The sequence below is a fragment of the Gordionus sp. m RMFG-2023 genome, chromosome 3 (assembly GCF_954871325.1).
Source record: "Gordionus sp. m RMFG-2023 chromosome 3, tfGorSpeb1-WG-v2, whole genome shotgun sequence".
NCBI lineage: Eukaryota > Metazoa > Nematomorpha > Gordioida > Chordodea > Parachordodidae > Gordionus > Gordionus sp. m RMFG-2023.
Genome location: NC_088777.1, coordinates 1,944,639 through 1,970,998, shown reverse-complemented (window position 1 = coordinate 1,970,998; position 26,360 = coordinate 1,944,639). Strand labels below are relative to the sequence as shown.

The window sequence follows — 26,360 nt, the reverse complement described above, 5'->3', positions numbered from 1 at the left end:
TATAGAATGAGCTGCTGTTTCTCAAATTTTTTCTTGAAACGAATTTAAACTTAGCAATGAATTGTCTGGTCCCGTCAAAGATATTGACAAGTGTCAATATACATTTTCTTAGTCTTGAACATTATAATCGCTAGTTCAACATAATCAACATTAATAGATTATTGCGGTGGGAATATTGTATAGAATTTTAAATCTTAAGTCTTTGGAGAAGTTATGGCCTTCTTTGTCAGCTAACAGCAAGTCTAAAACCATAGCTCAGGCTACCGTTAAGAGATTTTTGGATATTGTCATCAAAAGCTATTATAGGTAGCAAGTTTTCATTCCTGAAATATTCTTTAAACTTAAAATAAATGAAAACTGCATTATGATGAAAGGACTTATGGGAGCTAATATGATTAGTTGGCAGATATCGGATAAGATTATGCTCTAAAATATAACACTATGACTTAATTCGATTTAAATATATAAAATTCTTTATCTCATTCTCATCTGTTTTTTTTTCTTCTACAGAACACATATTTATCGAACACTCTTCGCAACAATAGCTGTTTTTTTTCGAGCCATTATTGCTGAAACGAAATTAATATTAGACAAGGAGTTCTCCGAGGTAAAGATCAAACAGACCTTATGGCGACTATGCATTCCTAAAATTATCTGTTTGATTGGCAAGGAACTATACATGTTGTAATGTCGTATCAGTTTAGACAAAAATATAAATTCTGCATGACCAGACTGAATAAATATACATATTTTTTTCTAAAAATTGGGTATATCATATCGTGTTTGGACATGGAATTTATGGGGGATTTGGAAAATATGTATTCCAGCAAACTTAGAAACTATCCTACGAAATTTCAGACAATTTTTGTCATTAAATTTTTGTGTATTAGTCAATTTATATGAAGTTATCTGTATAAAAATGAGCACAAGTTAAGTGCGGTTCGAATGTTCGTGGCATGTCTGAAATTCACAGTTGCCGGTTTTCTATGTGCTGAAATACATTTCCGGTCAAATCAGATTTCCCGGAATTGGCATATCAGTAAAAATGAATCAAAATTAAAAGATTGCACTAATCACCCAATGGGATTCCATACCATAATACGGCCAATCACTAAAATTTTTAGGCTAAGAAATTTCTCACTCACATTTTCCAACCTCTTCTTTCTTTTTTTTTCCTTCCTTCCTTCCTTCCTTTCTTCCTTTTTTATAATAATCAATGTATTCTGTATTATTTTTTTTTCAATCTTATATCCAAAAGTATTTACATATATGATAGCCCCCAATTCTTTTCTCAAATTAGATCCCGTGAATTGCGCTCGCTTGTAGTTATCTCCATTGTCGAATATGGTGAAGGAGGTTCCTAGCATATTAGATCTTGAACATTAAAAAAAAATATGTATATATATAGAAAGTTTTGAAGTTTGAAAACTGCCTATTTTTTTATGCCGATTCCCCTTTTAGTATATGAGAATTATTTTTAAATTTTAAAATTTTGATTATGGTCTCCTAAGACATACCCATTTACTCCTCAAACTAAGATACATGAATGTAAAAGGCGTTCTTTTAAAAAATATATTACCTAAGTTTACCCACGAACGAATCGCCGCCTCTTGTTAAATCTGTGGGATCGACGGAAATGAGATAGTTCGATGTTTTGCTTTTCTTCCGCTTCCTAGCCGCTAACAAGAAAACCTGAATGAATTTTTAAATTTTAATTATTTATAAAATATAAATCTATCTTTATTTTATAGCAATAATGTATAGAGTTGTTAAAAACAAGGATGTCCCACATGTTTCAATATTAATTTTCAATATTATTATACTATGTAATATTTTCATAAAAAGTATGGTGTAAAAACTTTTAAATTTATAATATAGATTATATATCATTAGACTGGATTCTGAATATATGTATGTATAAATGTAATATTAACGTCAAATCTGTTTTCTTCCGGCAATGTGTTATTAGTTTTTTTGAGAGCGTTTTTTGAGAGCCGTTACTACAAAAAAAAACGCGTTACCGTTACTCGTTACTTTTAGATGAAGGTAACGAATGTCGTTACTTTTTTGACGTTACTTCACAGCACTAATTTATATTCGATTTTCCATAAAAATTCTACAGAAATTATGAATGACTCAAAGGTCAACAGCAAAATTGTTCTAGAATTAATAAGATAGGTTTTCCGAGCATGACGCAATGACATGTATAAAACTTAGACTGATCATTCATTCATTAAAATGCATTTTTAAGCGTCGTTAAAAAGCAAATCAGCTGTACCCGCCATTTTGGTAACACTTAGAGTTAATTTTTCTCACGTTAAAAACTACTATTAAAATCGATAACTTGCTTCCTTGATGATTATCTCGACGATCCGGTAATTCTTTAATAAAGTTTGCATCGGATGTAGGAATATATTAGGCTCATAATGATTAGTGTAACCAAGATGGCGTTTCCAGATGATTTGCATTTGATGTACACCTTTAACGAACGAATCGTCAGTCTAGGTATCATATATATGTCGTTGACATGATGATGGAATCGTATTTCCGGTAAAATCAAAATTTTAAATTTAAAAAAAAAAGCTGGAAAAAACATGTTGACACTAACATATATATTTACGGCATGCTCAAATACCTAATTATAATTCTGTGCTTAGAAACAAAAAGTGTCCTAACCCTAAACCCTATATAATTTTTTTTTAAAATATATTTTCTACATTTTACTTTTTTTTACACTCTCGTGATTTTGACCAAATATTTTTTTGTGAACGATTTTAATTTATTTTAATTTTTTTTTGGATGGAAAACGTTTGCCTATATTTTTCTAGATTTTTGGGGGGTTATAATCCTAAAAAAATTGTTCTTAGAAATTTCGATTTAATTTGTATTCAACCAAAAAGGGCAACCAACCCCCTAAGACACAATCAATATTTGACAATAGAAAAATTCAGTCATAAATAAACATCTCCGTTAAAGGTCTGTTATTCGAGCAAATAGCCAGATATTTTTTCAAGAATCCTTAAAAAAAATTTTTTTCCTCCCATTCATGATAAATTAATAGTATATATATACATGTCGTAATTTTTAAAGTGATCATGACTATCCGGGATCTTCGCGGGATTTAAAGGAATCCCTTTAAAATTTCAATTTTTTTAAAGGATAAAGAACTATACGGTATTATCACTGGGGCAGAGATTGACCTCCAGTTGAATAAATCTTTTGATTAGCTATCGAATGATACCCTTATACTAGACATATCTTATATCATAAGGCCAAAAAAAAAACAAAATTGAAAATTAAAAACGCAACGAAACTCGCGGAAAACGCTTTTAAAATAAGATTCCTCTTTATCACGATTAAAACGTGATAATCCCGTATTATCATTCCTTAATTATCAACCCTATAATTACCTTTTTGCCGTCATCCCTTTCTAAATGTAGATAGTAAGTAGGGTATATTCCCCTATCCATGCCTTTCTTGTCCCTAGATATGCGACATTTCACGAGGCTTCCCTTGGGAGCCGGAAGTAGGGCGAATCTTTCCAGATTTTCCGTAATCTCTGATAATGGAGGTAGGTTAGCATCCGTACTTTCGTTGGGATTGACCGTGTGACTGTTTACGGGAGTCTCGTTTATGTTTAAATTTTCGTCGTCCTTGTCGATAAGAAGTGTGTTAGAGTTATCGGACTTTTTCGTCTTTTTTTATACGTGTATAATAAGCAAAGTTGTTAAAGGATCTAGATACAAGTATCTAGATCCTGTATCTAGATATAAAAATGTGGTATCTGTGTATCTAGATAGATTTTTGATTAATTAATCTGTATCTAGATATTATTTTAGACGTTGTATCTGTATCTAGATCCATTTTAAAAGTATCTTTTAACAACTCTGATAATAGGAGATGTACATTTGATAATTCAACAATATTTTTCAGGGCCAAAAAAAGTGTATCCTGATACAGATAGACTTTTTTTTAAAATGTATCTAGATATAGATACGATTTTTTATTATACTCTAATTATAAGCTTTGCGCAAACCTAAATTAGGATTCTATTGTGAAAATGTTAAAAATATAAAATCTTCTTTAAAAGTAAATGTTGTTAAACGGCGCTAACTGAATATTTTAGCCAGAAAAATATTGCCCTGCCTAGAACTTGGTTCCTTCTATGAGCAAAATCTTCAGGGAACATTTTTCTGGGTGAAGTATCGAGTTCGCCCTTTTTTTAAAAATCGGCTCAAAACGAGCCGTTAAACACCGCTATTTGACAGATGATATTTTTTATAAAGGCTTACGCTTATCTAGGAAAAATAAAATAATTAGCAATGTATAATCCAAATAATTAATATTACTTGGGGGGTTGTTATCAGAGTTGTTAAAGGATCTCGATACAAGTATCTAGACCCTGTATCTAGATTTAAAAATGTGGTATCTGTATCTGTATCTAGATAGATTTTTGATTAAAATATCGGTATCTAGATATTATTTTAGACGATGTATCTGTATCTAGATCCATTTAAAAAGTATCTTTTAACAACTCTGGTTGTTATATAGAAGGAAAGTAAAAAAAAAATAGACATATATTTAGCCCCGAATTAATTTGCTTGCCATTTTGAATTTCGTTAGAAATTTGATTTTATAAGATTAATTAAATATATAGGGTTTTCAAATCGAATTTTTATAGATTTTCTATATATAATATATTTAATATATATATATATATATTATAATTATATTTAATTTGAAATATGAATATTTTACAATTTTAAATAAATTTATAAATATGTGTCGAGTGGGAATTCGGAATCTCTTGATTCAAAATCCTTTAGCAAGGGCGATCCAAAAAGGATTCAACCGGAAATGGAGGATTCCAGGATGTCTCACCTGATAATGAGCTAATCCCTGCGATATGGAGGCTAGCATGGGTAGAGTACCCAAAACTGTAAATTTCAAACAATTTTTTTCCGTGAGACTTTAGAAAACTTACTTCTAAAATTTATATGAATTTTTATATGGATTTTTCGTATAAATTTTATTAGCTGTGATGTTGATTGGCGGAACCAAGAGAATACCTACATTCACATAGGGGGGGGGAATACTAAAATGGCTATGAAATTTATAGTGTAAATAACTCTACACATGCTGGACTGGAATATGATTCCTGTAAAAAATAAGATTTTTTAAAATGCGAAAAAATCGCCCTTATTAAATGAATTAAAAACCCCATACGACTTATATATGTATATAACATCAAATAAGAAAACCTTTTCTTGGATCTCTTCTTTGTTGACGAACATATCATCTTTCAGATATATGACGTGATTGTCATCGTTAGCCTTAAGACCATTTGTCCGCTTTAGAGGATCGACCTCCTTCCTGTACTGAGGGCTTTCGCGATAATTGTTAGGAAATATGGGAGTACTCTCTTCATCCTCCATTTCGAGTTCTGAGCAGGTGGTATTTCCGTAAGAGGATATTGCTCTTTCGTTCCTAAAATCTACTTTTTGAAAAAAATCAAATTTTGAAGATTAATTTATTATTTTTATATATTTTTTTAAAAAAAAATTAATTAATATTTACCGATTAAATTAAATTTTAAAATGAAATCTATTATTTTTTTTTGGTAATAATTAATAATATATATATAAATTTATAGCAAAATAAATTTTTTATATAATGAATAATGTATGAAATGTGGTTATAATAAAAAATAATTTTTTATAAATAAATTTTATCTTTTATTTTTATTAACTTCAAATTTTAATTATTTTTTCTTAAAATATTCAAAAGACCTAAGAAATCGTCCCCATCTGTTTCTTCGGATACTTGCCCAGCCCCCGGCAATAAAGTTGCCATAGATGAGCTATGATTGGGTGCTTTATGGCGCATGAAATGCATATTTCCTTGATATATTTTTATAAATAATATTTTTATAAATGATTTTGCTTATAAAAAAATTTTTTTTTATATCCGATTAATTAGTTTACACACACAAAAAAAAATGGGCATTTAAACATAAAATTCCAAGTTTATACCGGCAATATTTTGATAATTCATTATTAATAAAAGTAATAAAAACACAACGTCAAGCCACTCAAATTAGAATTTCAAGATGTTAAATTTACTAACCCGTTTTGATATCCTTGGAATTATCCAAGGGCGAGGATATCAACCTAGATGTGTCACCATCGTTGAGTTTATCATCGGTCGACAGAAATATTTGACTTCCGTCGTCATATTCTAGTATATTGTGTCTGGAGTGATAATGAATAGCACCGGCCTGTTGGATTTTTATCCGCTGCTTATCTTCTAAAATATTTTTCTTATGGTAAAAAAAAATTTAAAAATATAAGAAAATATATATGTGTGTTAAAGATGAGGTGGGGGGGGGGGTATAAAGTTTAAGTGAGAAAAATTTTGAACATGTTTCATTTCATAAACTAAAATATACATTCAGAATTGTTGGTATTATATGAGTTTTTAAGTCGTAACGGTTAAATAAATCGAACCGAGTGGGTGCCTATTTACATGTTTTTTAGACTAAATCACATTTTATATTGTATTTTAAGATATTTATTAAGAACTCTATGCTAAATATCACTTATTTACAATTTATTATATTTTAACCATGACAATTTGAAAGAAATATGAAACTAGGTAACAAATATAACCAAAAATTTATTCTAATTAAGATTATCTCGATTAAAATATATTTTTTCCATAATTATTGCTATAAAAATTATATATTTTGATTTTATAAATACAACAGTAATATTTTTTTTTAAATAATGATTTGTCTTGATTTACGAATATGTTAAAAATTAATATTTAAATATATATAAAGTTAAAAACAAGCTATCTTTTCCATAGCTAAAAAAAAAGTTTCAAATTTGAATGCAGGGTAAACTTTTATATTATTCTCATTGGGTTATAAATTACATAATAATGTGATTTAATATAAATAATCTTTAAGCTTTATCACTATAACTTTTTTAAACGGACAATAAAAATGAAATAATTATTTTATCATTATAATTATTACCTGTTATATATATATATCTTTCAAGAAATGGTTGGTGGCATCATAGGAAATAATTTGAAAAAAAATATTATTATTGAATTTTTATTTATTTTTTTAAAAAAGAAATATTTACAAAAAATTTATGATATTAAATCAAAAATTAAACTAACATGATTAATCTGCGCGAGAAAACCTTTGCAAAAATTTTATTTATATTAGATATATATTATATGTATATGTTTATTTTTTTATGCTAGCCTTAATTTTCCCTATTTATATCCGTATTATTCATATATGGTAGCTTTATCGATTTTCTATCCCCAATGCTTACTTTTTAAATTTATTTTATATTATATAATAAAATATAATGATGATGATAATATAATAACATTGTATTATATAAACGTTAATTATTTAATCTTTTATTGGTTTTTTATTTAAAAAATATATATTCCATTTAATTCTTTTCTTCTTATTTTTCTTAACAGGCCTTTGTTTATAGATATATTGGTCGCTTAAAGTGATGGCATTATCCATATGGTAAAGTTAGGAAGATCACATTATATGAGATCTTATTCTATGAACATTACTTTGAAGCAGTGGCGTAGCTAAAAAAATTTCCTTAGAGGGGGTCCATACATATAAAAGCTTGGGGGGGGCTTCGCCTCCCAGACCCTTTTTAACGGGCCTTAGGCCAGGTTTATCTTAAAAATCAATAACCATATCTTCGATAATATATAATAAATATATTTTTTAAATGCATCGTAGATTATTCTCAATGACTCTATAATAATACTACCCAGAATAATTTCAACAGTAATATAATAATCCTTTCACAAACATCAAAACCCAAAAATATAAATATTAATGGGATTTATTTGATATAAAGGACACTTTTAAGTCTTTTAAACGTATAATCTAAAAAAAAAATTTGCTCTGGGAGGTGTCCAAACCCGAAAATCATTCCCGTAGCGTCGCCACTGATTTGAAGTTATAAGATTTTAGAATAATTAATATCCATTAAACATGGTCGGTTCGTAATAACTATGACTTTACACTTCAATTGGAATGACATAGGAAAGTTGGGGATTATTTTTAAACTAGTAGATAGCCTGTCGAAAATGACGGGGAATGAGAATTTACTTCTTAATTTTATGCATGTTACTTGTTATTTGAAAATAATATCCAATTTTTATTCTTCTTACTCCCTCATCCCTTCAGGCCAGGTTTAATCCATTAAAACTAAGTGCTATGGTTTGAGTAAAAATAAATTTAAAGCATTTACTTGATAATACCAATATTATTTGTTAAATATTACTGATTACTTATACCTAATATTTAATATAATATTCCCAGGCAAAATCCAAAGCCATATTAATTATGAAAAATTCTTCCAAGCCCAACGAAAGATCATAATAATTTTGGCAGTTAGGAACTGAAATAAATTATTTAAATAATCATAGTGAATTTAAAAATACAATTAAAATTCAGATTTTCATGGGTCTTGGTTTTTTGATCAGGTCAAGCCCAGGCCTGCAAAAAATTTTGTTTTGGGCCAATGTCTGACCTATAATTAATAATAAAAAAATTCTCAAGCGTCCAAGCTAATAATAATTTTGAAAAATTTTCCCCAAGCTCAGCCCAATATAATTTATAAACATATTTCCAAGCCTAGCCCATAATAATTTTATAAAAAAAATTACTCAAACCTGGCCAACCGATAGTAATTTAAATTTTTTTTCCAAGCCTGGAGATTAAATCTCTAAAAACCATATCTATTTTTTAGTCTATTTTAACCCAGCTCACCCCATCCCAGGCCAACCCATTAAGAGTAAGAGTGAATACTATTTTTTTGAATAAAAATATATTTAAATTTAGATTTTACCTGAGGGCCATATAAATATTCTGTGTTAAATATTACACCTATGCCTAATATTAAAAAAATTCTCAAGACAGGTCCTCGCACTTGGTTTTCTCAAACCCGCAAAAGACCATAATAATTTTGATAGTTGAGGACTGAAATAAAATATATAAAAAGTCACAATGCATTTAAAATGGTTTTTGATCAGGCCTGGCTATGTCTGCAAAACAAATTTCAGACCAATCTTTAACCCATATTTAAAATTCAAAAATCTTGAAGCACATCTATTTTAAATTTTATCCAATATGATTTCCATCACATTTTTAAATTTTGATATTTCTAATACATGCTAACAGTATACATTGCAACAATTTTACCTCTTTTACTCTTAAATTTTAATATTTATATAAAATTTATTAATAAAGTATATTTAATACCATACACACAAACTAAATAATTACCCTTCAACCCATGGTTTTTTAATCAGGCCTGGCTATGTCTGCAAAAAAAATTTCAGACCAATCGATAACCCATATTTAAAATTCAAAAATCTTGAAGCACATCTATTTTAAATTTTATCCAATATGATTTCCATCACATTTTTAACTTTTGATATTTCTAATACATGCTAACAGTATACATTGCAACAATTTTACCTCTTTTACTCTTAAATTTTAATATTTATATAAAATTTATTAATAAAGTATATTTAATACCATACACACAAACTAAATAATTACCCTTCAACCCATGGTTTTTTAATCAGGCCTGGCTATGTCTGCAAAAAAAATTTCAGACCAATCTATAACCCATATTTAAAATTCAAAAATCTTAAAGCACCTCTATTTTAAATTTTATCCAATATGATTTCCATCACATTTTTAAATTTTGATATTTCTAATACATGCTCACAGTAAACATTGCACCAATTACTCTTAAATTTTAATATTTATATAAAATTTATTAATAAAGTATATTTAATACCATACACACAAACTAAATAATTACCCTTCAACCCATGGTTTTTTAATCAGGCCTGGCTATGTCTGCAAAAAAAATTTCAGACCAATCTATAACCCATATTTAAAATTCAAAAATCTTAAAGCACCTCTATTTTAAATTTTATCCAATATGATTTCCATCACATTTTTAAATTTTGATATTTCTAATACATGCTCACAGTAAACATTGCACCAATTACTCTTAAATTTTAATATTTATATAAAATTTATTAATAAAGTATATTTAATACCATACACACAAACTAAATAATTACCCTTCAACCCATGGTTTTTTAATCAGGCCTGGCTATGTCTGCAAAAAAAATTTCAGACCAATCTATAACCCATATTTAAAATTCAAAAATCTTAAAGCACCTCTATTTTAAATTTTATCCAATATGATTTCCATCACATTTTTAAATTTTGATATTTCTAATACATGCTCACGGTAAACATTGCACCAATTACTCTTAAATTTTAATATTTATATAAAATTTATTAATAAAATATATTTAATACCATACACACAAACTAAATAATTACCCTTCAACCCATGGTTTTTTAATCAGGCCTGGCTATGTCTGCAAAAAAAATTTCAGACCAATCTATAACCCATATTTAAAATTCAAAAATCTTAAAGCACCTCTATTTTAAATTTTATCCAATATGATTTCCATCACATTTTTAAATTTTGATATTTCTAATACATGCTCACAGTAAACATTGCACCAATTACTCTTAAATTTTAATATTTATATAAAATTTATTAATAAAGTATATTTAATACCATACACACAAACTAAATAATCACCCTTCAACATCTATATAATTAATATTTTAAATTTATTTATATTCAATTGGTGAATGCGGTAAAGCATATGCCTTCGAAACGAGAGGCTTGTGTTTGATTCTCGTAGAGAGCAAAAAATTAACATTACACTATATAGTCTCCTTAAATTTAAAATACATTAGGGAGATACGAAAACGATCGTGTTATGATTATGGAGATTATATATATTAGATCTGATAATACTTGGTTCAACAATTTTCTAAAAATGATATATAACAAAAAAAAAACATATATTGGTTATTTTGTAATAAATTGATTTTGAATTAAAGGTAATAATTATGCATAATTCATATGATAAATGTAAATGGCATCATACACAAACAAAAAAAAATCAATGTAAGAAAATTTTTCCTGAACTACTGGCCCCACAGAATGCTCTCGTGTTGTATAAATTTCCTAACTTTAATCAAAACTATATAATAACAGCGTAGCCATGTTTTTAACCAAAAAATATTTCAATCAATCTTCAAGTTGAGAACTCAAACTTAGAAGGCTTCTTAATTTCAATTTTTTAGGGCTAAAAGCTTGAACGTAAGCCACAATAGAGATGTTCAAAGTTATGTAATTTAACAAATACTCTCAGTTAAAGTTAACGGGCCCAATAAGCTCTCCAATAACTTATATCCGTTTCCCACCAGTACCAATATACGTAAAATATATTTAATTTTTTTTTTCCGTTAATAACGAAAGTATAAATCAATAAAATATAAGTTAAAAAATTAAAAAGAAATTTTTTAATTCCACCGCTCCCGCTCCCCACTGAGCTGAGTGCCAAAAATAATCAATAGATAAAAAAATATTTTAAAAAGTATTAACGCAAGTTATATTTTTTTTTATTATTATTTTTAAAAAAAAATAAAAAAATTTTTTAAAATATTTTATATATTATATATATAGAAAATTTTATAAAGCTTTTAAAATGTAAATAATCTCCATAATCTATTTAAATATAATCTTTTTTTCATCTTTTTAATGTTAATGTTAATTTTAATCTTACAAACTTTCTCCTTGTCATCTTAAAAATGTTATAAAATTTGAGTGAAAACTAAATGTAAATCCTAATGTTAAATTTTCTATCTAAAATCTTCACAGGCGTCGCTAGCCTTCACAATCTCAGGGGGCTCAACTAAAAATTTTTATGGAGGGCTTCGTTCCCTATACCTTACAATTGTGGGCCTTCGGCCCGATTTTACCCGGCCTTCGGCCTGGTTTTATATTAATATATTATACTTTTTTTAAAATTTGTTTACTCTGAACAATTATTCTGATTTTCATATTTTGTCATTTATTATATTATGCATACGGAATAAACTGGCATATAAAAAAATCACATAATGCAATAATATATTTCTTATCAACTTACATTGACAAAAAGTTATCAAAAACTAGTATAATTCTCTGTAACCATTTTAGGCAATGTTTTATAGAATGGACTAATAAGGAAAAATTTATAGGCCTAAACCAAATCAACAATTTTTGAAGGAGAGAGTATAAACGACCAATCCAAATCATAAATATGATGGTTAGAGCTTCCTCTTAGATGACATGATGGAAGCTAAGTAATCGAGAAAATTATTGTGAGATATTAAATTTTTTAAAAGATTATCTTCCATTTTAAATGATATATATACACAGTTGACCATTGTTATTTACCTAAAATATGCAATTATATGCTCTCCCGTTATAGTATTAATCTTAAATTACATAGCAACACAAATAATAGATGCTGGTTAATTTGCAGTAATAGCCATGACACTCACGATGTAAACTAATATTAGAATTTATTATGTTGGATAAATTGATAAAATAAAAATACTAAATATCTTTGGAAAAAATAATTATGCAAATATATTAAAGCCTGGAGTTATTTACACGGCAATGCCATATTAGAAATGAAATATTTTCTAACTATAAAATAAGGACCAGAATGATATGATGAAACAATTAAGATTTTATATATTGTCGCACCACCTTTGTATATTATATCTTAAAATAATAGTAGTTTGTAATAATATCAAAAATATACTTGTATTAAAAATTTAACTAAAGACTGTTTTTCGAAAAAAAAATAAATAGCTTTCCTTAAAACACGTAAAAAAAGAGAAGAAAAGATATCATATTTATTACATCTAATGCAGGATGAATAATAAAATGTTTAATTTATAAAATTATTTATAACTAAATAGATGGCGTTAAATACTTGAATGTAATTTGTTATTATTATTTATTATCAAAACCATTTATTAGTAAAATTTAATATAATATTAACTGTAATATATTATATAACTGTCAAATACGTCTACAAAAGTGGCTTTCTATCTAATATTTTATAAACAACTGTTTATAGTAGAGGATTATAAACTATATGTTTACTTACTTTTTATAAAGAAATCTAGTATACTTATTTGGACCTTGAAAATATTCTTAAGGTATGATAATAAAATTTCAAAATAAATATACAGTTGATTAGTAATTTTGAACTCGGCTAATTACAATATTAAATTTGTTAATTTTCAAATAATATATGATTATATTTATTTAATTAGGGTTAAATAATAATTTAAATAATAAAAGTCAATTAAACTTCAACTGACAAAGCTAAATTAATATTTAGTGAGTTATCGATATTATATTTTTAATACAGAATTCGATTGCGAGCTGACACAGTGAAAATATAATTTATATGTATTAATCTAATCTAATAATTAAAATAATATTCATTTAAATAAAAATTTGAATAAGTCTTATTAATTTCTAAATAATAAAATTATATATAAATATTACTTAATAGAATTATAAAAGAAATTATTTTCAGTGGGCAATCAAAAAAATTTATTTTTAGTTCAAGGGGATATTACGGAAAAAAAAAATTTTGCTTCAGGGGGCTACTCAAATTTTTAAGGGGGCTCGAGCCCCTGTGCGCCCCCCCCCCCAGCGACGCCACTCAATATCTTGCAAGACCAATTAGAAATTGGGTTTCGATTGAAATTTGATTTCGGGAAAGAGAAAAAAAAAATATTTATTTTTTTTGCAAAAGACCAGATTAGGTTTACAACTTAGATTTTAGTTTTAAATTATTTGATCCCTTCATATAAGTATTAGTTTTATTTGACCATCCTTGCCCAAAGTGAGTGTTCAAAGTATCTTGTTTTTAAAGCTCACAACTGGCTCATTTAAAACAAAATTCTAAAGTATTCAAACAATGAGTATTCATAATTTAGCCACTTATAAAAATTTATACGAAAACTTATCATACATAATAAATCTTTCTATAAATATTTCATTTTTTTTTCCATTTCATATGCTTCTATTTCATCCCATTCCATTTTATTTCGTTTCTTTTTAATTCCATTTCTTCCCATTTCAATCCTCCATATGATTCCATTTTACATCGTTTCCATTTCAATTTCATGTAAACGATTTCGTACGTAATAAACAAATATTTATAAAACATCTGTAAAGTCTCAAATTCTATCTTTTTAATATTTTTTTAAAAATAATAAAAAATTACCGAAATTCCCCCTTCTACATAAAATATCAATAATTTTATTATAGGTAAATTTTGTTGTATAGAAAGAAAGAAAGAAAGAAAGAAAGAAAGAAAGAAAGAAAGAAAGAAAGAAAGAAAGAAAGAAAGAAAGAAAGAAAGAAAGAAAGAAAGAAAGAAAGAAAGAAAGAAAGAAATATCATTTTTAAAAAAATTCATTCGTAAATCACATTATAAAATAATATTGAGTTTAATTTTATTTTTCCTAAAAAAAAAATTTTTTTTTTATTAGGTGGAGAGGGAAATCTAACTTACTTAAATATAAATCGCATTCGACAAGCAAAACAAAGAATTCAACGAAATAAAATCTGTTTATTATTACAGTTAACAAAGATTAAAATCATAAGTTGATTCCAACTGAACCCCTGCCGGACCGGTTCGAAACCCGCAAATCCGGCCCGAAGAGTGGCGGGCGGCCGTAAAATGGTATAATCTTTTAAAAAATTAAACCCTACCCGGGATAGATTGAAAAATAAAAATTGTTCTAATTATATCAATTAATCGGTTTTGGGGAAATGTTTGCGAAAAATTGTATAATGGAATTATTTAAACATAAATGACAGGAATATCACTGGATGCAAACACCACTCACAAATTATTAATTATAACTTTTTAATTAATCTTCATAAATTTTACAAAAGTATAACATAAATTATTTACGTTCTTTTACTAACCAAACCACTATCAAAATATCGATGAATGTAAAAAAGAGTTATTTATTAGTAGAACACGAATTAAAATTATAAATTCCCTCATTTACGATGAACGAACGCATTATTATGATATTTGTTCGGAAAATGAATATGAGTTTGCTTGATAGAATGTCCATTTTAAATAACATTTCAAAGGATGGAAGAAAACAAATGGCAAATTTATTTCGCATAAAAGCAATCAATATATTATTTAGAATTTTTTGAAAAAAATTTTAAGGCCCAACCCGTTTCGAAATTTGAAAAAAGCTTTAGGCCCCCGGCCATCGTTGGACCGGGATAGGTTCGGGCGGGGCCTACTTCTTCTGTAGATCTCTAATTAGAATAGTTATATTTGTATCGGAAATATTTTTTTGAATATATTATTTCAAAAAGGGGGGAGGGAAAAGCTACTATTGAATTCGTTAAGAAATTTATTTTGCCCTTTTCTTACGGTTTTTTTTTTATTCAACCAGGAATTCCTCTGAGTTTATTTATCATGACTTTGTATAAATTTATTTATATTAAAATGGAGATATAATTTGATGAAATATAGCATAAAACCTCTCGCTATAATGGAATGGTTTTTAACGACTAGTCTTTATTTTTTGTGTTCGTTATAGTTGTAAACGAACAAATACTACTGTATACCGGTTTTAACAAAATGTCAAACGACATGTCTTGTAAACGAACAAATACTGTATACCGGTTTTAACAAAATGTCAAATCAGGCCCGTAGTTGAACGCCAACCCTCGGCTCGAACGGTACCTACGCTTCCGCAGACGCTCTTGCCAATAATTATCGCCTTCCCTTTTCCCCCCAAAAAAGGCGGAAAGAGTATTTTATGTTAGTAAAATAGATAAGAGGGATCTTGTATAGAAGAGTAGAAGAAGAAATAAATAATTTTAAAAAAAATTTAGATTTATAACATTTATGGAATATATATAAATAATGTAATTGAATTTAATTGAATTTGATTGGCCAAAAAAATGGGGGCGGAGACGGACGCGGAAGGGACTTATCCGAGGTAGACCACCCTCGGAAAGCGTCCCTGTTAAGTAGCCGAAAGGTTCTGCAAATGGCGAATTTTAACTCGCGTTTATTCGTTAAAAATATTTGTTTAGATGTGCTTAGAAAATCAGTTGAATTGATTTATTTCACTCAATATTATTCTGCTCATTCGGCCCCATGAAGTATTTCGAATTTATCGGTCGGTCAGCTGGTCGTTTTTTTTTTAAAATCTCTTGTATAGTGCCTTTGGAAGGCGTATCGTCTTAAAAATCCACTACTTCCGGTAACTTAAATTTTTTTTAAAACCATTATAACAAAGTATTTGTCTTTTTTTTTACGCTTGAGGTTTCTCTCAAAGGTTATATTTAATTTTTAAAATATGAATTAGCAGGCTACTTCGAACATTATATTTCGACATTTAGTTTTTCAATCTTGATTGTCTCAGATAAAGTATGCCGCATTAATAATTCTGTTAATTTGGATTATTGATGACGACAATATAATATGCTCATTAACGATCAGAAAGGTCCGCCAGTCCACTGGTTCGAACAGGTTTATACTAACCCTAAACTCTAACTTTAAAAATTTTAGATAGAGGCACCCTAGTCTAAGATAGTTCAGGAATGATTGAATATTATATAACTGCAGTCTATTTCACTAACATCTCGTAACACGTCTACAATACCTTTATAAGTTTAATTGGAGGAAAAGGGGGGGAAAAAAAAATAAGGTTTAAATAATTATATAAACTTGTTTTTGCAAATAGTCAATTTTGGAATGATCCTTAAGATGGGAAGATGAATTCTTGGCATGCTGAGGATCGGGTTTTCGTCTAGGTGGAATCGCCGGTGGAATTTTATGATCACCATTCATTATTCTTTATCAACAAAAATGGAGAAAAGTTTATATATATATTAACTAGGCAGTTGATTTTTAATGTAAGACAAAGTTGATTTTTGGGAAGTAGGGTTAGGTTCTTCTTTTACAAACCTTATATAAGCTGTTAAACAGCCTATCAAGTATATGATATATCATAATAATCCTTTCGATTGGAAAAATTAACTTAAACAAAATAATATTTTTAGGTCAAAAATCACCTATAATATTATTAAATATAAAACCTGACGCCATTAATACCTAAGCCACCCCTTATATTATATATATATTTCTCAGACACATTCTTTCAAACTACATAAATTTCGAATTAACCCAAGTAAATTATATTTGTTAAGAATGCTAAAGGTTTCAGAAATATTGATGATTTTGAAAAAAAATTATTTTTTATAACTATTTTTAAAAAAACATTATAAACGTTTCCCAAAGATGTCCTGGCAGCAAAGATTCTTGGTTACCGTCAATTTTTCAGGTTATACACATCTTCTGATGTATACTTACTAATTTGATAAGAACAATGACACGATGCCATATTTAGCCATGCTACAGATTTTTAAACGTTACTTTCCGAGTAGTATCGAAAATAAAATCATTTCATATAATATCATTCCCTGATTGTCCTTTAAAATATCGATAAAATTTCGTACACTTTAATAAAAAAAAATCCTTCCCAAAAAAATAAATATTAATCTATAAATTAAGCATAGTTTTTGATTCCATTTATCGACATGATATTTTTTTTTTATTGGTTAAAAACTTTGTTCCCGAAAAGAATGGAGCTTCCTGCACACATTCAAGAAGAACAAAAATCGTTAATCGATTGTCAAATACTTCTTTAGAAAGGTCCGGCAGATTGTTCCCGATCTAACAACCACCATTTGAAGCAATGTTCAAAAACGCTTGTCTCAATAGAAAATTAGGAAGAAAATTTGAAATTCCATATTTATAAAATTAATTTATAAATATTAATTGGTTTTATAGCCTCAAAAATTAGCTTTGCAAAGTATCGAATCTTAAGATAGTAGCGTTAAAAAAGCTAGCCAAAATATTTACTAATCATTAATAAATGTCCATACATTTCTACCTTCTACACTCAAAAACCTCTGGCTTGCGTGATAGGTTTGGCTAAATCTTTTTAAGAAGAGTTGCCTAACCAACACTAATCTCCGAAGAATACAAAGAAATTTTTCTCGTTGGAAGAATATTATAATATCCGATTGTATCCCATTTCATATATTTTTATTTTCCGATAAATTTTTGATTGGAAAAAGTTTCAAAATAATATTTAAACTTTCCCATTCTCATCCTAAAAGGAATGGGAGAACCGATATTTTGCCGGGCGCTAGTAAATAACTTCAGAACTAATTCTACGTCCTATTTTTTCCTAAAAAAATTTATTCATTATTTTATATAATTTTAAAAAAAAATCAATTTTTCGAAAATTTTTTTTTGATTAAATAATAATATAACAAAATAAAAACGAAATTTATCTAGTGGTATTAAACCGCTCGTTTTGAGCCTATTTTTTAAAAAATTCAATATTTTAGCCAGAAAGATATTGCCTAAGTCTCAAGATTTATTTAATATATGTCTAGCAGAGTTGTTAAAGGATACTTTTTAAATGCATCTAGATACAGATAATCTAGATACCGATATTTTATTCAAAAATCTATCTAGATACAGATACCACATTTTTAGAGCTAGATACAGGATCTAGCTCTGATGTCTAGATCTGTGTTCCTTCTATGAGCAAAATCTTCAGGCTACTGTAATATTTTCTGGATGAAGTATTGAGAGTTAGAGCCGTTTAAACAATATCTAAGTTTATCTTTTACTTCTCTATAAGCTTAGTTCATATATAAATTAAATTTTTTTTTTTTGATTATTCGATCCGACATGATCCGGTTATTTTTGGTCCGCTCCGGGCATAATTTTAAAAAAAATTAAAAATACGGGCCATGAATCTTGGCCGGGTTTAGCGCCCCGGCTTGCAATTAACATGTTCAAAGTGATTCGAGTTTTTTTTTTTAACCTAAATTCGCAATTATCTACAACACATTAAATACGTGGTAAATTAATTCGGAAAATACAGGGTATTCGAAATTGCTTATTAAATCTAATCTTTTTACGATTTTTATAGATTTATCCATTAAAATATCTGATTTACTTTTCAAACTTTTTAGATAATATTTCCCTGAAATTTTGAAATATTCATAATTCATATCATAGACCTGCAGAAAGATACCGGTTGCAAAAAAAAAATCTGTCCGGTCGGGATTTTTTATATTGTCAGGCCCGGCCCGGATTTAAAATACGGGCCGGCTCATGTACCCGGGCCAAGTTTAGGGCCGGGCCTGCTGGTCTCTAATTTATATATAGATTTTCATTATAATTAGTTTTAAAAAAAATTAGCAAAAGTGTTTCTGGGTTAAAATGAGATTAAATTCGTGGAGTAGGTTGGTTTACTCCTAAAACTCAAAAATATTCCGGAAATATGGTACCAATTTTTTTTTTTAAATTTAAAAAATTACTCCTCTCTTGGTTTGTTATGGAAGGGATTTGCAAAATAACGCTTTATTTTAGAGAAAGAAATAATTACCACTTAATAGCTAGCATAATACCAAAAAAATTTAATATAATTCTCCTCTCCTCTTCTCTTCTCCTCTCCTCTCCACATTGACATACAATCCTAGACTGAACGATGCGTTCATTAAAAGTGTGCATCACTGGAAAAAGCTGGGAATGCCATTTTCATTTACCCCCCCCCCCCCCATGATTATTAAAAATTTTTAAACGAGAGGCCAATTTATTTCTGTGTTCTGTGGCAAACTTTATTAAAAAAAATTGCCCTGATCATCGAGATAATAAGGAAGAAATGTTATCAATTTTAATTAATAGAGAAGAGAAGAGATTTTAACGTGAGAATAAATTACTATACAAGTCAACAAAATGGCGGCTCCAGCTGATTTGCATTCAACGACGCTTTCGAATGCAGTGTCAGTCTAGGTATTGATATATGTCATTGATATACCTGCGGAGGTATACAATTTGCACGGCCCAGCCCAGCCCAGCCCGAGTTTTATATTTTCAGACCGGCCAGAACCTGATTTTACTTAGAACATATGACATTTATTTTTATATTTTTTAGCTAAAAATGGCGATTTAAAATATTCGGTTTTAAAATACACGGCCCGGTCCGGAATGAGTGGTCCGGCCCGGGTATATTTAAAAAAAAAAACTAAAATACCACCGCTCTTAAGGCCAGATCTGATTTTCAGGTCTCTGATATTTTGATATACGAAGATGATGATGATGATGAAGAAACTTAAAACTCATAGTAAGTTGATGTTCCTGCCAAAAACCTATTTTGATGAGTGGAATATGTCGTAACGATGTATAGACAAATTTATGATTCATAAAATATAAGATTTAAATCTTCTATTTTTGGAAGAATAGCGCATTTAAGACTGTGTTCCTAATACCATTATTTTTGTAAGTATATAATAAATAAATAAATTTAAAAAAAAATTAAACTTAAATTAAATTATTTTTTTATAATTTTTTTGTAAAGATTTGATAGTATAGAATAATTTATTTAGAGCTTATAATTTTGGAAAAACATATTATTCCGTTAACTTTAAACACAAAAAAAATTCTATGTACCTATTTAGTAGTTGCAAAGAATCCAGAACAGAAAAGGTTTGTGGACCAAATAACCCCAGACTAAAAGACACTGGGCAAAAATATGACATTTTTTTTTTTAATTTAAAAATAATTAAAACACTTAATGAGAGAATTTATTTTATATAAAATTAAGGTAATTTTTTTGTGAAGATTATTTTTTTAACATATTTTTTCCAACTTTATGAGTTATATATCATCCATTATAAATTAATTATTATCCAGCCAGACTAGTGATCAGCTGAGGTCTAAATGCGATTCATTCAGAGCCATGGCTTTATTCGTGGCGATGCTCTGGATGGTGAATAAGTTAAACAAAATTTGTGTTGATTGAATAAATTAAAATTAAATGGGTAAAAATATAAAACGATATCTTAGGATAATGATCGGGATAATGTTAGTAGTTAATAAAACGTTTTCCAATTACCCAGAAATATAATTGAATTTTAACATATTTTTCCTACTCATGAATCATTATATACTATATAATCCATTATAAATTAATTATTATCCAGACTACTGATCAGCTGAGGTCTAAACGCCTTTCCCATATGGCAGAATTTCTATATTTATGTCAAATTTTTTAATGAAAATGAATCGTCAAAATCTACGTGTCAGTATTTAAATGACATTGATTATTGTATCACTCACAAATAGAGAGACAATTGGGGGGGGGGGTAAGACAGCCATAATATTTTAATCCCCCCCCTCATAAAATATATTAATATAAACACTTATTTACCTGTTTATATGTTTGATATAAGATAAATTTCATAATCAAAGGCTCGTAAAAAAAATTTGACCAATTTGTAAGGAGGAAGAATATAGTTTTGTTTTTTTTTAAAGTAGAAGGTGTTTTTTATATTTCTATTTTAAAATTATATATGGATATTGATTTTTAATACACGTTTTTGAAAAAAAACATAAAAAACGAAAAAAACGAAAAAAACAAAGAAAATAAATTATTTCATTTCATTTTGTTGGGAAAAATAAAAATAATTATATACATTTTATATCAAAATTAAGGATATTATAATATGTTTTCTATATAAAAAAATAAATAAATTTCAACAAAATCGATATTGTTAATGGCGAAAGTGGAGAGAATTTATATTATATAAAATTAAAACTATTACATTTTGAAAATTTTTTATAATCAAAATGTCGTGTTATGAGAGATAGTCTATCTAATATGTAATATATATATATATGATATTGTTTCATTAAATATTTAATAATGTCAAAATGTTCCAATTATCATTTTTTTAATATTTTTTTTTTGTAAAAGTAATAAATATTAGTAAATTATCGATTTTATTATTATTTTTTACCTTTGCCGAAATTTATCTATCCGTCAAGCTATCATTTGTCTGAATTAACTAATGTAATCCATGAATTTACGATTTTTTTTGTTTTTTATAGTTGTTTTTTTAAATTTTTTATTGAATAATTATTATATTGTCTTTACAAAAAAAAATTAAAGAAAAAAACTAATTTAAAATTTCTTTTAATATAAATATATATATAAATAAATAATAAATATAAATTTTTTTTCTTTCAAATTATTGATTATATTTTGGTAACACGACATCGCCTCATTAATAAAGGCGATTAAGCGAAACGCGTCTAAAAACGGTTTTTTTATTAAATATATTTTTGAAAAAAACTTGTTTTTTATTTTTTTTGGCCAATCATATTATCAAGGTATAAAGGATCAACATATAATTAAAAAGATCTCTATATGAAAACATATAATTAAAAAGATCTCTATATGAATCATACAAAAAAAAAATTTTTTTTTGTCCCCTATAGTTATCACAAAAAAAAAAGGAGAGAAATTGAGTCATCAGCTGTGACATATAATAATACCTAGACTGATGACGCATTCATTAAAAGTGTTCGTCAATAAAAAAACAGCTGGGGACGCCATTTTGGTTACCCATATGATTATTTAAAAATTTATGTCTTGACCCGAACTTTATTAAAGAATTGGCCCGATCAATCGAGAAGATAAGGAAGCGAGTTATCGGGTTACCACCAAGATGGCGGGTACAGCTGATTTGCATTCAACGAGTTCCTTAAAATTCTATCAGATGATTGGGTAAAGACGAGTTGGACATTTAGAGGCATTCCTGCGAAATCTCGATGATATATTTTTGATTAATTATTCTTCAAAAATTTAATATAAAAGGGATGGGGAATACTTTTTTTTTAATTTTAAGAATCAGTCTATAACTCAATCTATAAATGTGATAAAATGCATTATTTATTTTTTTGACGTGGGGTGACAGGAAAACGTCAGTCAAAAATTTTTTAAATTTTCTAAAAAGGTGAAGTTTATTTAAAATTTATATTAACCATTTCAAATAGACTAATAGTTAGATGCAGGGGGCGTATGCAGGAATTTGCTGAGGGGGATTGGGGTGGGGAGTTTCAGTAATTTATTAGGTATTAGCAACTCTAAGTGACTATCTATAAAATAAATGTTTCGAAGAAGAACTTTGCAAAAAAATAGATTTAAATAAAGCGTTTAAGATTTGATATATAAATTTAAATTAAATTAAATTTTTTTTGGGACTAAATATCTTACTTTAGTTTAAATACAAACATTTATATTTACACTATGGAAATAAAAATATATTTTCGAAAAAAAAACACGAATAAGGATATATTAAAAATTAAATATAAAAAATATATTTGTATAAAATCTATGAAGAAAAACATAAAATATTTTTAAAAAAAGGTACATATCACCCTGGAGAAGAGTGAACGCTTAAAAAATTAGAATGCTAAGGTAAAATCCTTCATTGGGATCCCATCGGATCTGTCTCATATTTTCCCCTATGGTTCGAGGGCCTCACTTCCAAACAAGCATTAGGTATTTGTAACGATTGGTATGAACACACTGTTGGTTAGGCCAGCGTATTTGTTTTTTAAGGATTTCTGCCCTTTTGATGGCAGAAAATGAGAGGTTGAACTTTCCTGCAATATCGACCACAAGTATAGTTCCCAAGTAAGCGGGAAACCAGTTCAAAATTCGAAAATTCAGAGAATATGACTTACGATACAACATATAAAAATGATTGTTAATAAATAAATAAAAATTTTGTAAAAAAAAATATGTATATAAATTTTTGAAAGAGAAATGGGATGATCAATATAAACAGTAAATCAACAAACAATGTTCGACCAACGACGTTTCAAATAAACAGATGTTCAATAAAGGATTCCACAAACGATAATCAGATGGTCAAACAAACAATCTCAAGATATACGAACAAATGACTAATGGAGCAATTGAGAAACAAAATGACCGGAAGTGAAGGTAAGAAACTGAGGAAAGAAGACAAATAGAAAAAAATAGAGGGAAATGTTAATATATAAATTTTGAATAATAAAACTTTTACATTTTTCATTTTTTAAATTAAATGACCTTTTCGAATTCTTTCTTATACTTTTTATATATATAAGAAGGAAGACCTTGGTCGAAATTCTTTTTTTTTATATAACCTTTTAAAAAGACTTATTATTTTAACATGTAAAAATGTAAATTTAAAATGTATATAAGAGTACAAAATGTTAAATATTTTAGTGTTAAAAGGGTTAATAAAAAATAAAATAAAAATTTAATTGTTTTAGTTGCGCCTTCCATTAAATTATTAATAACAAAAAAATATTAATTTTTTTTCCCCTCAATGTTTATTTCTTTACTAGTAAATAGCCCGTCAAAAATGACAGGGAATTAAAATTTTCTTCTTACTTTTATGCATGTTACCTGTTATTTGAAAATAATATCCAATTTTTATTCTTCTTACCCCCTCATCCCTTCAGGCCAGGCCAGGTTTAATCCATTAAAACTAAGTGCTATGGTTTGAGTAAAAATAAATTTAAAGCATTTACTTGATAATAACAATATTATTTGTTAAATATTACTGATTACTTATACCTCATATTTAATATTAAAAAAAATTCCCAGGCATAGTCCAAAGCCATATTAATTATGAAAAATTCTTCCAAGCCCAATGAAAGATCATAATAATTTTGGTAGTTAAGAACTGAAATAAAATATTCAAATAATCATAATGAATTTAAAAATACAATCAAAATTTAGATTTTCATGGGCCTTGGTTTTTTAATCAGGTCAAGCCCAGGCCTGCAAAAAAATTTGTTTTGGGCCAATGTCTGACCTATAATTTTAAAAAAATTCTCAAGCATCCAAGCTCATAATAATTTTGAAAAATTTTCCCCAAGCCCAGCCCAATATAATTTATAAAATATTTTCCAAGCCCAGCCCAACCCATAATAATTTTATAAAAAAATTTTCTCAAACTTGGCCAACCGATAGTAATTTAAATTTTTTTTCCAAGCCTGGAGATAGGTAAATTGCTAAAAGCCATATCTATTTTTTTAGTCTATTTTAACCCAGCTCACCCCAACCAAGGCCAACCCATTAAGACTAAGAGTGAATACTATTTTTTTGAATATAAATATATTTAAATTAGATTTTACCTGAGGGCCTTATAAATATTCTTTGTTAAATATTACACCTATGCTTAATATTAAAAAAATTCCCAAGCCAGGTCCTTGCACTTGGTTTTCATAAACCTGCAAAAGACCATAATAATTTTGATAGTTGAGGACTGAAATAATATATAAAAAGTCACAATGCATTTAAAAATACTATCAGTGCATAGGCCTTGGTTGATCAGGCCTTGCCATGCCTGCAAAAAAATATTCAGACCAATCTATAACCCATATTTAAAATTCAAAAATCTTGAAGCACCTCTATTTTAAATTTTATCCAATATGATTTCCATCACATTTTTAAATTTTGATATTTCTAATACATGCTAACAGTATACATTGCAACAATTTTACCTCTTTTACTCTTAAATTTTAATATTTATATAAAATTTATTAATAAAGTATATTTAATACCATACACACAAACTAAATAATTAGCCTTCAACCCATTGTTTTTTTTATCAGGCCTGACTATGTCTACAAAAAAAATTTCTGACCAATCAATAAAGTATATTTAATACCATACAAACAAACTAAATATATTACCCTTAAACATCTGTATAATTAATATTTTAAATTTAATTATGTTCAAATTGGTACATGCGTGAAACTTTAATATATATATAATTATTATTTTAAATTTATTTATATTCAAGTTGGTGCATACGGTAAAGCATATGCCTTTGAAACGGGAGGCTACTATATAGTCTCCTTAAATTGAAAATACATTAGGGAGATACGAAAACGATCGTGTTATGATTATGAAGATTATACATATTAGATTTAAAAATGAATATATCTCAATACGCAAACAGTAAAAATAAAGAATGTCGATATTATTCAGCTCAAATTCCCGCAATCCTCGAACCTTAGTATACGGCCAGATGGGCTGACCTTAATACCTTGGAGTAATGGAACTCCATTAGCATGGGATTATAATCGCATCGACCGATTCGCTCCATCGTTCAGTAACAACTCATTCGTGTGAGCGGAAAACTCTGAAATTAATAAGTACACTTCTCTAACCAATCGCAATCTCATACCAATCGTATCCGACACAATCGGTTTTTTAGGCAATCATGCCCTAACCTTCTTCAAATCCCTTGGCAAAAAAATCCGCGCCATCACTGGTGGACCCATAGGAAGGCTTCTATCTTAGACAGCGTGTATCTATTATATTCATATTATAAGATTATATGTTTTTTTTGGTAAATTTTTATTATTTTTTTATTACATATTCCTTTAAAAATCTTTACAAGTATAATAATAAAAATTATGTTCGA

The 26,360-nt window shown here is 27.6% G+C and overlaps 1 protein-coding gene across 3 annotated transcripts in view; it reads right to left on the bottom strand.

Moving 5' to 3' along the window:
- The window catches only part of LOC135926064 (tubby protein homolog), a 26,904-nt gene extending 4,939 nt beyond the window's left edge, over window positions 1-21,965 (bottom strand). Inside the window, exons 1-8 of one of the 3 annotated variants that reach the window (XM_065461731.1) lie at window positions 21,885-21,965; window positions 16,729-16,855; window positions 6,127-6,319; window positions 5,790-5,900; window positions 5,262-5,497; window positions 3,411-3,695; window positions 1,580-1,692; window positions 1,266-1,374 (exon numbers count right to left, since the gene is read on the bottom strand). In XM_065461731.1, the coding sequence (XP_065317803.1) occupies window positions 1,266-1,374; window positions 1,580-1,692; window positions 3,411-3,695; window positions 5,262-5,497; window positions 5,790-5,900; window positions 6,127-6,319; window positions 16,729-16,851 (1,170 nt within the window). In that variant the 5' untranslated portion in view covers window positions 16,852-16,855; window positions 21,885-21,965. Of the gene's footprint in view, window positions 1-1,265; window positions 1,375-1,579; window positions 1,693-3,410; window positions 3,696-5,261; window positions 5,498-5,789; window positions 5,901-6,126; window positions 6,320-16,728; window positions 16,856-21,295; window positions 21,470-21,884 lie in introns of those variants that run through there. The other 2 variants (XM_065461730.1, XM_065461732.1) reach the window with 2 other exon arrangements.
- Window positions 21,966-26,360: the final 4,395 nt, after the last annotated feature.